Source organism: Megalops cyprinoides, chromosome 10, assembly GCF_013368585.1.
Source record: "Megalops cyprinoides isolate fMegCyp1 chromosome 10, fMegCyp1.pri, whole genome shotgun sequence".
Taxonomy (NCBI): Eukaryota; Metazoa; Chordata; class Actinopteri; order Elopiformes; family Megalopidae; genus Megalops; species Megalops cyprinoides.
The window spans coordinates 37,289,690-37,304,666 of NC_050592.1; the positions used below are offsets into that span (position 1 = coordinate 37,289,690).

A 14,977-nucleotide genomic window follows, 5' to 3' on the forward strand; every position below is an offset into this window, starting at 1 on the left:
TTGTAGAACTGCTCCAGAATGATCATCTCACCCACTTCCTCCACAGTCTTGCCTGCCGGCCTAATCCACTTCTTGTAGAGGTCTCTCAGTCGGTGATATAGTTCTTTAGGGCTCTCACCAGGCCGCACTTCAGGGTCCCGGAACCTCTGTCGGTACACTTCCTGGTTGATCTCGTACTTTGCTAAGATGGCCTCCTTAACTCGGTCATAGTCCATGGAATCCTCCACATCCATAGCCACATACGCACTTCGTGCTTTTCCACTCAGGTAGGGCACCAACAGCACAGCCCATTCGGTTTTCTCCCACTGGTAGGCAGTAGCCAGGCGCTCAAAGGTGGTCAGATATTGCTCGATATCGTCACCTTCCTGGAGCGGTGGAAGCTTTGGCTTGGCCCAGGGCATCCTCCGGCTTCCACCACTGGACTGCAGGGACATCCCAGGACTCCCCTCGTCATCGGAGTCTTCACCTGTCTGATGTCCTGGTCTCTGGAACTCCTGTGGACCGTGGCTCTTCCTACTGGGCTCCTCTTGCAACGAGTAAGTGGCTCTGGCAATTCCTTCTGCTTTGTGTCGGTGCTGCTCCATCTCCTCCTGGAACTGGGACAGCTGCACCTGGACCCGCCTCCATCGCTGTTCCTGCTTCAGCGCCTCCTGGTCCATTCTGCTCCCCTGCTCCTGCTGGAAGCGCACACAGTCCTTGAGCATGCGGACCATTTCTCCCCATGAACCCGCCGGCTGCTCTTCCTGCCGTGGCAGTTGGTGGGCTGGGGGACTTCCACCCACTGCCCCTTCTTCTTCTGGAACAACCTCCATCTCTCGCTGGCGTCGTGTCTTTGGTCCCATAAAGCCCTGGCTCCTCCCTGCTGCTTACTGCTGCTCCACTTCAGCGTACCATCCCACTTCTGACACCACATGTGAGACCTAGGCAATGACCTGAGTCTCCAGGATGACACTAAGTGGCCACACCAGCTCAGCAGTAATCACGCAGTCCTCAGGATTCCCAGGGAAAGATTTTTTATTTATTATTGAAGGCAAAAATGGTAGCCATCAGTGTCCCTCATAAAGGGAGTGCAGACACAAAACCAAAATGAAATTCCAATAGAAGAACAAAAAAAACAAGTTAATAATAACTTAAACAAAATTAACTCAAATTAACCAGCTGCACCCAGCTGCAGCATGCCGGCCTGCACAGACACCAGCTCACTCCCCATTCTGTCCATCATGCTGACTATATATAGACTTGAACACCCCCCTGAACAGGGGAGTCCTAGCGAGTCTACATTCCGAAACTGGATGAATTACATTTGAATAACAGTTTAACCAAACAAAAAAAGGTAACATTATATTCAAAATGACAACCACAACCAAAATAACAATAAAACAAACATTACATATACTAATAAAACAAACTACCAATATCCCTTCCTCCCCCCTCCACTCCTACGATGAACCTTCCTTAAAGTTCGCGCGAAACCTACGGCGAAACCTCAGAAAAGGGACGTAGTCAGGGCGCGCGCTTCCTCTGACCACCTCCTTCCCCGAGCAGCTGGCTTCCTTCACACACCGAGACCGCGCATCCGGAAGAGAGAGAGAGAGAGAGAGAGAGAGCGGGAGAACACAAACAACCAATGTACACGGTACCTACTTAAACTACAAAACTAAACAAAACGTAACAAGTATTATAACTAAATATAAAGATAACTGGAGGAGTGTTGTTTAATGGACTGATAACTAAACCCGGAAATCATTCGGAACCACATTACATGATACCGAACTACTGTGCTGTAGGAAACCGACTAGCAACTAGTGAGGCACCCATCGTACGCCTGAGCACACTCGCTATGCGTAGCGATCTCCCTGCGTTTATTTTAGGAACGAAGGGACAGTGGAGGAGCATCAGTTAGCTTCTCCACAGCAACATTGGATTGGATCACTCTGATGCAGATACACATTTTTCAAGATACCCAAATCTGGATTACCAGTGCTCTAAATGGGACTACATATCACAATGTAGGCTACTAGCTATGTAAAGAACAACAGGTAGAATAGCCAGCGTGTGGTCCCTTTAGTGTTTTTATTTAAAGAGACAGAAAACAGCACAGGGAGCAGGCAACATAATACTTGCCTGTATTGTCCTGCACAACATCGCTACCAGGCGCAATGTTTTATGATGCACCTGAGCCTGTTGTAGACCCAGACATGATCCTGATTTTTTGGATCAAAGGTATCCCAATCCTACTAAAACGTTTTGAACAACACATACTGAAAGATTTGATCCAGATCAAAACCAAGACTGGATTACGTGATCTAATCCGATTTCAGAATCCTTTTTTCCTTTTGAACAACCCATTTTCAAGATTTGATCCAATCCGATAGCCGATATCCAATCAGATTACATCTGAACAACTGGGCCATTATGTCCTTTATCTTAATAAAAAATTTAAAAATGTTTTAGAATATAGGGCCTAAAAATCAATGATGTGCGTTTGGATTTTTTTCAGACCTATGTAGATCAGCCCATTAACACCTTTCATTTACTTAAATTCCTGCTTTGAATCGTATTGAGTGATTTACAGTTAAATATAATTTATTTTAAGATGAGATCAACCATCTTAACCATTGTTGTTACTGCTTCTCGGGTATATCTCCGCTAAAGTATGACACATCCACGCCATTTTTTGCGGTTCTGGTAAGTGTTGCATGCTGTACATGCTGACACAGGCATATCAGACTTGTATAGGCTCGCAGAAAATTGCCATGTTACTTTTGTCCCGTGTTACTTTCGTACCGGCTCTCCCTACTTATTTATTTACTATCCACAACCTCCGACAAAAACTCCTGTATTTTGAAACCTAAATGTTGGTATGGTGGAAAATTTTTGATAAAGTGTATACCCCATATGTAAATTATGAGTTTTGCCACTTTCACCCCCCCCCCCCCCCCCCCCCCCCCCCAGAGAAAAGCGGATTATTAACATATTAAATGAAGTTATTGATACATTACAGTAGCTATTTACTTTATCTTTACTGTACATGTGGAGGTCTGGAAGTGTTTAAGGAAACCAGACAATCTAATATGTTAACCTTAAATAATATTTATTCTATTATACTTTGTAAATGTAACAGCTTAAAAAATTAAATAATGGTGTATTACATGGAAAATGGGATGATCTTGAAGAAGGAGCCTGGGAGGAGTTGGAAGTTGTGGTCTGGGATAGGAGGGGTGAGAAAGGGCATAATGGATGGATGCAGGCTGAGGGGAGGGCAGAGTGATTGGGGAGTGTTTGTGAATATATACACACCGCATATACACCTGTTGCTCCGAGGACCAACCCGGTTTACTGTATGTGATTGATCACCATATGCAATAAACCAAACAACCATGATTACATCAGACTCTGTGAGGACTTATTATTTTCCGGAAGGCATCAAAATGTGGAGGAAGACCCTTGGTCCATTTGGCCCAGACCAGGGGGATATCCACCACATTGGCAGGTATGGGTAGTGGGGACCCCCGATTACCACCAGGTATTTCGCACAGTGGTTAGGCTAATATAAACACAGCATTGGCAATGTCTTTTTTAAGTGTTAGGGTTAAATTGTTTTCAATATAGGTGGACATTGAGGGTCAGTCAGTGAGGTACAGCACCTGCGAGTGCCCAATCGGCAGAGACAAGTGCCATCATATGGCAGCCTTGTTGATTTGGGTGGAGAAGAATGTGTCCCGCTCTGACATTGAAGGCATGTGGAAGAGGGCGAAGACACCAAAAACAGATGAAATTTCAGCCAAGAGAGTGTCTGAGATGACATCGTTCACAACACAAGGTTATTAATTAATTTGCAATTGATGCTGATGTTGTTATGTGGTTTAAATTATTTGCTTAACGTTATGTGGTTTAAAGCCATTGTATTATGTGAAGATGAATCGTATTTATCAAACGGTGCTAACATGCACTCACGGTGTGCTGTAGTACTACCGAAAAATCATGATCCTAAGCTTTATCTCCATACTGAAATCTTAGTTGGCCAGACAGTGATTCATCTCAATTACTATTACTACTCATTTTATTACCCATCTTTTACTATTATTTCAGCTGGAATCAAAAGACCTGTCACTCAGGAGGACAAGGAATGGGCACTGGCATCCTTGTCACAACTTAGGCATTTTACTGGGATGGGGTGGATTTTGAGTCAAGAAACGCACGTCTCGGGTATGACTTCTGTCTTTTGTACTTTGATGTGCCCTCCATGTTACCAGAAACATCACAATTACACAACATTAAATCAGTGACAATTCAGCTAGGGAAAAGACACCCCACTCTCAATAATGTTGTACAATGTCAAAAGTTTCATCATTTCTCATAATTTGAACCAGGACACCCTTGGTGTAGTGTGGTGATAAAAACAAACCTTGCATAGTTTAGGCCCGTAACAAATTCGGTTTGACACGTGATGTAAACTACACAGATATGTATGTAAACCCTTTCAAGTCACAGAAATTAGTCTGTCCGCTTTTGTATACATTATGTGGCCAAAAGTATGTGGACACCTCACTGAAACCTTGTTGACTTAGAAGGAAATCAACAATTTTTTGTAAACATCTGACACTATGTGCTTAACTTTAAATCTAGACTCTCCCTTTTGATGGGCTGGTGACCAGCCCAGGTTATGCCCAAGCTGAGGACAAGGCTCTTTATGTGCTGTAGAACGTCAAGACAGTGTTATTTACTCTGCAACACAACAAGTAAAACTAGAAAAGTGCATTTCCTGAAGAAAATGCAGAGTGTGATTGCGACCCGGCAGCGAAAACGCAGTAATGCATATGAGATGATCGCTAGGATGTGACTAAGTGGTTGCTAGGGTGTTGATAGGTGGTTGCTATGGTCTTGCTAGGTGGTTGCTAGGGTGTTGGTAAGTTGTTGCTATGGTAAACAATATGGTCACTGGTCGTTGCTAGGGCTTTGCTGGGTGGTTGCCAAAGTGTTAAGTGGTTACCATGACTGTAGGTCAAAAGGTGACCGAACAGTAAGACTTTGAAAACTGAATTGAAGTCAATGGGAGGATGGAGGGATGAGTGAATGACAAAAAGACGAGTGTGGGTCAGTATGACTTTCAATGAGTGTTGGGTGATTTGACCTGAGGCAGCACATGTGGTATGGTGGCTTTTGGGCCAAAGGTGACCAATCGGTAAGACCTTAAAAATGAACTGAGGCGAATGGGAGGATGGAGGGATGAGTGAACGACAAAAAGATGAGTGTGGGTTACTATGTGTTTCAATGAGTGCTTGGTGGCATGACCTGAGGCAGCTTTTGTGGTACTGTGACCGTAGGCCGCATTTCAATCACACTAATAAAACTATTGGATAACAATAGTTGTGCTTGCAATGCTTCGCTACATTGATTTATGAGGGCTACATCAGGAGAATCAATTGCGATAAAAGAGCGGCAATTCATTACTGTTGCACCGTAGTTTACAACTAAAAAGAAGGAAGAAAACTACTTCCTGTATTTCCTCGCTACAACTATGGATAATATACACATTTCTATATGTTACCACCTAGAGGTCGGCTATGGTATTACATTTTATACAGAACAATGATTAAACAAAACAACACGCAGGGCAGAACAGCTCATTCAAATTTATAGATATTTATGTTATTGCATCCTTATTTGAAAGTCTTCGGACACCGGCAGTGTCAGTCAGTCACTCAGTAAGTCAGCTACTGAGTTTCAAACATGTATGTTGATTTTTCAGATTGGAGATAATCTTACTGGTGAAAATTGGAATTATAATTAATTTTGATAGCATCAGTTAATATGAATGCGCTCAACAAAAAGGACAATAACAAAAACATAGAAATTGAAAATTAATAAATATACGCAAGTTAACGGCAATTCCTATGTCGTTGTCATGTTTTATAACAGCTTTCAGTTTTATTTTTTAACGATTGGAGGAAATAATCGAATTCTCTCGGGAATAACCGGAAATTTGTCAGAGGTTTTTGGTTGTAAAAATAGAAAGACAAGAAAGACAAAGAAATTGGCCGTAAAGTCCAAAGCATTTTCTTTTTGGAAAGTCAGATTTCCAAAATTGTGCTACTCTGTTTCAGTCATAAAATAAACAAGTCGGAGTTTCTCCACATTGATGAGAAATTTGATGTACAAATATATTTGTCGCTTGAACAACTCCCAGAACAACCTTGTTTTGATGCTGTCAAATCCTAGATTTAGTGCGCTACGCTACCAGTCATCCATGTGGAAATACTGGTACAAGTGCCTTTTATAAGAAGTGCAATACTCCTTTTTTATGTATGTTGTATGTTATGTCTGTCTTGTATTTGTGTGGACCTTGAGTCTGACAAATAAAGGTGATGATCTCCCTCCTCTCCACAAAAATCACAAACATCAGTAACATCTGTATATATTTTATAATAAGAAAATTGGTCGTTTAAATCTGATGGGCTATTTTAAAATTACACTTCCCTCACTTTATTTGGAATGCAGAGCTTAAAATGAATCATCCACGTTCTCCTCTGTTCCTTGATGTGAATATTTTCCTTATGTACTTATTATTAGGCCATATTCCTTACATTTGACCTTCTTTTGTCATTATTCGCAATACACAAATTATTTCCCAACAGGGGAGTTGAACGCTTTGTAATTGCCTCGACTAAAGAATTAAATTCTCCTATATTGGGAAACTGAAATGTCACGAATCGCTCATAAGACAAGACGCATCTTTCAAATTTGTGATGTGGTTTTACCATTTACAGATGTTAGGAAAGAACAACACACAAATACAGAAAAGGGGTGCCAGTGTAGCATAGTGGTAGGGAGTAGGGCTTATAACCGAAAGGTTGGTTTGATTCCCCGCTGGGGCACTGCTGATGTACCCTTGGTCAAGGTATTTAACCCACAGTTGCCTCACATAAATATCCAGCTGTATAAATGGATGAAATTCTAGCCTATGCTTTGGCTGTGGCGTCTGCTAAATGACGATATGTAACGTAAAAGTTTGTGTTATAGCGACGTCATTGTTACACTGTGGCGATTGCATGCACAAGTTTCTCTGATTGGCGCAGAAGAAACTCTCCACTCATTGGCTGAGAGTTTGACATCCTGTCTAGCCTGCCAACATCCGTATCGTTCCCGCGCTCTGGTGCATCTTCGTTTTTGTTTGGTTAGTTGTATTCTGAAGTCCAGTATATCTATTACGATGCGGTTTCTAAATAATAAATTGTAGCAATTGTGTTCTTAACGTTGGCTAAGCTGACTCCTTTTCATCACTGTACTGTAATAGAAGTATCTTGCCTACGGAGAGTCTGTACCTTTGAAATATGGCTGGGGTGATCCGAAGGCTAGACGAGACCGTGGTAAACCGCATAGCTGCTGGAGAAGTCATTCAGCGGCCTGCAAACGCAATCAAAGAAATGATAGAAAACTGGTGAGTATTACGGCGAGGGCACAGTTGTGTTGTCCAGTCAGCTGGATGCGATTTAAAAAGCTACAGTGTTTTATCGTGCTAGTTGAGAAATTTAATGTCGCGTAGTTACTACCCGGTTGCAATTAAGACATTCACTGGTAATACCTTTTCCGCTAACCTAAACTAAAGGGGAGTCAACCAAATCATCAATTTGTTCCATTTTTGTAGAACGTATTTGTTGATCTTCGACGGTAGCTATTTAGCTAGCTAACGTGCTAGTCTAGTAACCCTTTACTGAATGTTGTCAACAACTGTTTTTCACTTGCTAGCAACTTTATCTACTTCGCAGAGAGGAATATCGATTGCATTTGGATCGCTGGTCGCAGTTAGAATGTACCAGATAGGTAGCTATAACAATAGTAATTTTCTAACTGGGTGACTTTAGCTATACGATGTTTTCCAAAATACAGTCTGGATGCACAGGCCACCAGTATACAAGTGACTGTGAAAGAAGGTGGGCTTAAGATGATCCAGATTCAGGACAATGGAACAGGCATCAGGGTGAGTGCTAGCTATCTAGTTCACTCTTGGAATAGTTGCAGCTTTGTTCTGATATGAATGTTAACACGGCAAGCCGATGTTTATTTTGTAGCGGAAAGCAATGCGTGACCGAAGTCCCTGCAAGCTGGAACCTAGATAGCTGTGCTGGTTGGTTAGCATTAGCTCGTTTGCCATCAGCTATACTGAGCGGTCTCTCATAAGACGTCATTCTCAGATGTTCTGTGTCAATCGTAGAAAGAAGATATGGAAATTGTTTGTGAGAGATTCACAACAAGCAAGCTCCAGAAATTTGAGGACCTGACTTCCATCTCTACCTATGGTTTCAGGGGCGAGGTACGTCTTCCAAGCACTGTATGTGCTTGCAAATTGATTTACTGAATAATTAAGTTAATGTGTTTTGGCGGCCCTGCCAGAGAATTGGTGCTGTGATCGAACTTGGTGACAGACATGTTAGTCTAATCTTATAAAAGGATGATAAATAAAATTAGGCCTTCATGTAACTGAAGGTAAACTGTCCGATTTTCTCGCCTTTTTTGAAATTAACGCACTGTGGAAGTTGTAAACACTCGTGCGGACATTGGTCTCAGCAATTGGAGCCACTAAGAGAAGGGGAAGTCAAGGAGAATATAGTGCATGTTGTACAGCATTTTAAAAACGGGTAGGACTTGAAAGATACTTTACTGCAGAGAGGTCTACATGTCTTACTGAGCCATGTCATCTTTCATGTTCTGAATGTGGCAGTGTACAGGTTTCTGTGTTTAGTATTAGTCCAGCTTTAGGGGTTATGCTTGTGGGTGCATTGAATCTCTGGATGGTAAATCTGTTGAGACAGGGCAGATGTACTTATCTGTTCCAATTCAGAGGGACTGCGAATGCTGTCATGGCAAGTGACGTTAAATGTATACCACAGGAGTAACAAGAGCTTTGGTATATAATAGTGGTGAAAACAGTTCCCTGGCAAAAAGATGAAAATAAAAAATATAAGCATTCTTTAGTAATCAATTTAGCATGCACATAGTCCATAACAATTATTCTTAAGTCCTTCATATCTACATCACTTAAGCATGCATATGTAGGCTAATAACATATTAATTCAAGATTACATTAAGTTTTCATGTGGTGGCCAGTAATGGTCCATAAGAGCAACAGCATTATAAATCTGGTCTGGATGTTTATAGGGTTTTTTTCTTTGTCCAGAAAATTAAAACCCACTGATTTGTCAGACACAACAGCACTATGGCTTTTTCAAAGCTTTGCAGTGCAGTGCTGCTACACAGATTACTGTAGGTTGAGTGCGTTTTTGAGGCAGACCTTGGAATGCCATTTAAGACTGTGTTGCAACCATGCACTTGTGTGTCTTGCAGGCACTTGCTAGTATTAGCCATGTGGCTCATGTAACCATTACGACAAAAACAGCGGATGGAAAATGTGCTTACAGGTAATTTATTTTTCATAGTTTCTCAGTTTGTTTTCTGGGTGGATTTTAAACATGGCTCTATGGATGGATCGGTGTGAATCTTCACTGGTCTCACGATTTGATTCGATTACGTTTAAAAGGGTAGCGATTTGATTTCAAAAAGATTCTCGATGCATCTTGTCCTCCATGTTTTTTTTATTAACCCTTTCGCGCGTACGGTCACACCGGTGCGATTAGGGACTAGTTCTAAGAACTAGGGTTGGTCGATGGCTGACAGACATCACGATGTTGAACCGGCATCGTGATTTAAACGGCCCCCGACAGAGACAGCTGGGCGCAGACAGCGCAAAAATGAAGGATGGGTTTATTCTAATTATTATATTAGCTCCTTGCGCAAGATTTAAAGGAAAAACAGCTTATTTACTCACACTATACCGCACAGTGAAAACATGTTTTAATTTAGGCGCACACATAAAAATTGTTTTTAAATCTAGCTGGTTTGCACCTACCTCAGTAAATCAGGGGGCGAGTCTTTATTTCTATCGCAAAACCTAGGATTAAAATTTACCTCCAGCGCGAACTCTCCCGTTCTCTGCTATATCTGTCTACACAAATAATTCCTGATCGTTATATTGTTATAAACCTTTTTTACCATGTCTCGCCCTGCACATTTAACTATATTTCATGTTTATGAAAAATATAATCAATAAATTATTAATATTGTAATGACTAGAGGATTCTCTTGCTGATTTTTAGCGTTGTCCAGCTTCTCATAGCTTTCAGTTAGCATTTGCTATATTTTTTAATTTTAAATCGTTGTTTCCTCATAGCTAATATTAGCTAGAATTTTTCCAATCTAGTGTTCTAATCGCACCAGTTTTAGCATACGTGCTAAACGGCAAACCACACCGGTGGGAACCTACGAGCAAAAAGGTTGAAAAAAAAACTTGTCTTTTAAACAGTGGATTTTCTTGAACTTTAAATATAATTCAACTGAAAAACAAATAACCATAACCGCTAATTTACAATGCACTAAAAACATGTTTTGTGTTACTGTTTACATATACCTTGTGGTAATTTTACCTCAAAAATATTTATGTTGTATGACTTGATATGAATTTTGAAAACAGCTGTTAAACAAAAAAGTTGAAAATTAAAAACAGTTCAAATCTGAGGGCTTGTATTCTTGTATTAATTACAGTTTTTAAGAATCGATTATTTTCTTTTTCTGCATCGATGGAGAATCTTTCATTTTCGCATTGCGATGCATTGTAAAAACGATTATTTTCCCCAGCTCTAATCTGAGGCCACTAAACAAAACATGTTAAACAAACATGCTTGTCTGACTGCCTTTATATATGTAACTTTCACAAACGGCAATTTGTAATGCTGATTGGTAGGTGATGCATGTGCGCGTGTGTGTATATCTGTTGAACTGTCTCCTTGTCCTGACTTGCAGAGCCAGCTACTGCGATGGCAAACTGAAAGCACCTCCCAAACCATGTGCAGGAAACCAGGGCACACAGATCACTGTAAGTGGTTTATGACTTCTGCTTTATAACAGTATTTTCATTTAGCAGGGTTACAATTTTATTCATTTTATCCACTCCAGTGGGGAATGGAAGCAGCAACTAAACCCTTGGTTATGAACCCTGCTCCTTACCACTACATCACACTGCTGCCCTCTTTATGAAGAAATTATTTTTGATAAACACCAGCTGAGCATAGTTTATGTGATTACTTCATTTAACAAAATGATTCACCCTTGGGGATGTACCTTTTTGTCATCTTTCCACAAGAACACTGCCTCTAATCAGTCTGACCTAGCTACTACAGGCTCTTTCCCAGTTATGAGCATGCAGGTGGGAGTAATAGGGGCTATAGAAAGTGGCTCCCTGTGAGCAGTAAGCATTCATGCTGGATATGTTGGGTTGACAGACTGTGTTCTGCTCTCTACAGGTTGAGGATCTGTTCTATAATGTTTCCACCCGTAGAAAAGCGCTGAAGAGCCCCAGTGAGGAGTACTCAAAAATTATGGAAGTAGTAAGCAGGTCTGTGCTCAGGGTGCTTCATGACCAATGAAATGCCCAACCACTCTTCCCCCAAGTCCATCAACAGCAGATGTTTTTGGGGGTCGCAGTTATTAGACCCAACACAGAACATTACTTACCTGACCTGACCCGACCTTAGGTAAACAAAAATATGTATGTATGAGCCTACCTAATACTTTGCCTATGAGCTAGTAGCAGCACCTGACACCTTTAACTAACCCATATTCTCAGACAGATAATACAGTTTTAAGTATTGATAAAAACACTGTATATAAAACACTGGGAGATTTGATAAATGCTGATTTTATTAGATAGAACCACGGATGTTCTGTAGACAATAAATATGTGGATGAATATAGCTACATGTGAACTATTTTCATAGTTTCAGAGTTAAATATAGGTTGCTGTATGTATGCAACTTGTGTGACAAATTGGTAAGTGATTATTTTTGGCAAGAGCTGAGTTTGTTTAAATTTCTTAAACTTTCTTAAAAAAGTTGCAAATATACAGCTGTTTATGACAATGGAAAGAATTAATTAGAACGATAGTACAAAGACATCTTTTAGTTTTTTGAGTTCCTTTTTGCAGTTCTGTTTCTTTGTGTCATACTCTGCCTCACTCAAAGCATCTGCCAAATGAATAAATGTAAATGTTTTCTCACACAGTGGTACAATATGTGTGTATTATGTAATTAGCATGAGTTTACCATTTGAGTTCTTCAGATAGCATGAGGAGCGTGCACCTCCAACAGCGACTGCCTCCTGGTGCACTGTGGAAATTGTAGTGCGAAAAATAGACGTAGTAGGCCCATGTGGATATTGGAAGATTGGATTCAGTGGTTGTTGTGGTGGTGATGGCCTTAAAAGTATAATCAGGGTCTGGGTAGAAAAATGCAAAAATATCAGTAATTATAACATCTGTTGAAGCATACAGTAATACTGTAGCATACTCGTTGAATGTTTTTATTATGAGCCTAAAATGTCCCAGTGCTGGTCTCTGAAAGGCACTGGACCACTTTGTAAGACTAATATGTTTCAATTCCATATGTTTCCAGTTTGTGTTCTGCCTCTTCAGAGCTGAATATCTGTTGGAGGACAAGGACACAGTTTAATTTTTAACATCTCTGCTAATTTGGTGTATAAAAAACTTTTTATATAGATTGCATAAATTTTTCTCAATTTGTTCTACAGGTATGCAATACATAACTCTGGGAAAAGCTTCTCTGTGAAAAAGGTTTGTGTTTGTCTTTTAATGTGTTCTGAATAGAGATGAGAAGATGATGATGGGCTCTCTCCTGACTTGTCATTGCACATCATTCTCTGCTTGACCTATGCGCTCTTAATGCTCAAACAAGAAGCCTGGAGCTTTCACAGATAAGGACAAGAATAAGTTCTTCATGTGAGCTAAGCACAAGACCTGTCTGCCATTTTTCTCTGAATTTATTGGATTATTGAATATCATATCACACATCTTCATTTTAGTAAGCAGTATTCTGAAATGTTTCATTTAACATCACATCATTAGTCTTATGATGTATGTTCATTCTAAGTAAATAAGTCAAATATGAGAGTGTGTCCTCTGAGTGTCTTTGGTTAGTTCTTTGGGAATGAAATGGGTGTGTCCTGGCTGGTGGTCAGTAAAGGGCTTTTGTGCCATTCTGTATGGACATGCTGACACCAGCTGAAAGCCTGACTGATGGCTCATGTGTCCCTGGGGCCAGTGATGGCAGCTGTCTGCCTGTCAGAGCAGCCCTGGGGAAGCAGTATGAACCATATGAGCATGTAGGCTCAGCCATATTGTATATTATTCTCATTACTAATATTACTCTCATTGCTGCTACTCCTAAACACTAACGTTTGCCTATGAGTCATTGGTGTTTGCCCCTAGGTCTTTGGGCTCTGAGTGTGGCACCACATTAGTCATTGGGTGAAATATAGAAATGCTTGTAAGATGCATGACCACATTACCCAGATGAATGGCATTTGATGTGTGGCATTCAATTCAATGTGTGGCATTTGATGTGTGGTTGATTGTGATGTGTTCTAGTTTGATGGGCAAATGCATTGTAAGGAAATGCAGATTTTGACAGGAAAGTGTTAATTAATGATTCTTCTGTGTGGAGATGTCTTTGAAATAGAATAATGTGATGTAATAGTGTTAGAGTAATTGTCACAGAGGGCATGATTTTACATTGAGGAGGAATGGTATTCAGTGAGTATTTGTTCTCACACATCTGAAATCAGAATAGCCTGGTATTAGAATGTGGCCCTGTCAGGGGAAGCTGAAACTCCCCACTCCTCTCTGCAGCAAGGGGAGACGATGGCAGATGTGCGGACTTTCCCAGGTGCCTCCACGGTGGATAACATCCGTGCCGTGTTTGGGAACACTGTGAGCAGGTATCGCTTCTCCACCCATCACACTGATACTGTGCTTTCATTTATACTAGTAAGCACTTTCTCAGTGAACGTAATGTGGTTAGTAGTCTCACTGGTGTTTGAAACATGTATTCTTTTACAGTACCTAGTCTAGTAAATTCGGGCCCTCTGATGTATCTAAGTTGTGATAGTAGTTTGGGTTCTCTCTGTTGAGTGTAAGAAGCATGTGGTTCACTTTATTAACAGGGAGCTGATGGAAGTGGAGTGTGAGGATCAGAAACTGGCCTTCAAACTAAAGGGTTTTATTTCCAATGCCAACTACTCCGTAAAGAAGTGCATCTTTTTACTCTTCATCAACCGTAGGTGTTGCAGAGGGGGCAATGAGTTCACCATTCATTTCATTACTGTCATTTAGCAGACGCTCTTTTCCAGAGCAACTTACAAAGTTTACAGTATCATCCATTTATACAGCTGGATATTCATCAAATCATTTTTATTGTATGAAAGAAATCAAGTATTCTTTTTTTAGATGTAATGAATGTCATTTGTCCATTAATATACATGTGAATGATTTCTATATGAATCATACCGCATCAGCATTTTTTCTTGCATTAGTCCTTTCCTGTTGAAGTCATTCTGATTGTTTGTCTTTGACTTCCAGACCGCCTTGTGGAATCCAGTGCTCTGAAAAAGGCTGTAGAAGCAGTTTACTCTGCGTATCTCCCCAAAGGCACACACCCTTTCCTCTATCTCAGGTAACACAGACTGGGAAAGGAAGGCGCAGGTGCTGATGCAGGCGCAGGTGCTGCTGCAGGCTCCACTGGTTGGACATGTCCTACCAGTGGAGGTGGCAGTCAGTGGAGGTGGAAGTGATGTAACGTGATGTGTTTTGTCCGTGTTTTTCATTGGTCAGACGTGTTCTGAGGCTTGAGACTCTCGGTTTGCCTAGTAATAGCCGATATTACAACTCCTTTCATTTTAAAACATCATCAGCGAACAAGCCAACTAATTGCATGCTTTTGTTAAAGTTACACTTTGTATATGGTGTCCCCTCCCCCAACATTGTTGAACCTAATTTTAATCAAAATGTATTACCAATCAAGATTACTTTTACTAATGACCGAGATTTGATTAACATGGACAATTGGGGAAT

General features: G+C 40.8%; 1 protein-coding gene across 2 annotated transcripts in view; it reads left to right on the forward strand.

The window, feature by feature from the left end:
* Positions 1–7,133: 7,133 nt before the first annotated feature.
* The window catches only part of mlh1 (mutL homolog 1, colon cancer, nonpolyposis type 2 (E. coli)), a 30,176-nt gene continuing 22,332 nt past the window's right edge, over positions 7,134–14,977 (forward strand). The window contains exons 1-11 of one of the 2 annotated variants that reach the window (XM_036538328.1): positions 7,134–7,177; positions 7,298–7,441; positions 7,891–7,981; positions 8,216–8,314; positions 9,346–9,419; positions 10,858–10,930; positions 11,358–11,449; positions 12,640–12,682; positions 13,757–13,845; positions 14,071–14,183; positions 14,486–14,579. In XM_036538328.1, coding sequence (XP_036394221.1) covers positions 7,335–7,441; positions 7,891–7,981; positions 8,216–8,314; positions 9,346–9,419; positions 10,858–10,930; positions 11,358–11,449; positions 12,640–12,682; positions 13,757–13,845; positions 14,071–14,183; positions 14,486–14,579 — 875 coding nt within the window. In that variant the 5' untranslated portion in view covers positions 7,134–7,177; positions 7,298–7,334. Of the gene's footprint in view, positions 7,442–7,890; positions 7,982–8,215; positions 8,315–9,345; positions 9,420–10,857; positions 10,931–11,357; positions 11,450–12,639; positions 12,683–13,756; positions 13,846–14,070; positions 14,184–14,485; positions 14,580–14,977 lie in introns of both variants that reach the window. The other variant, XM_036538329.1, reaches the window with a different exon arrangement.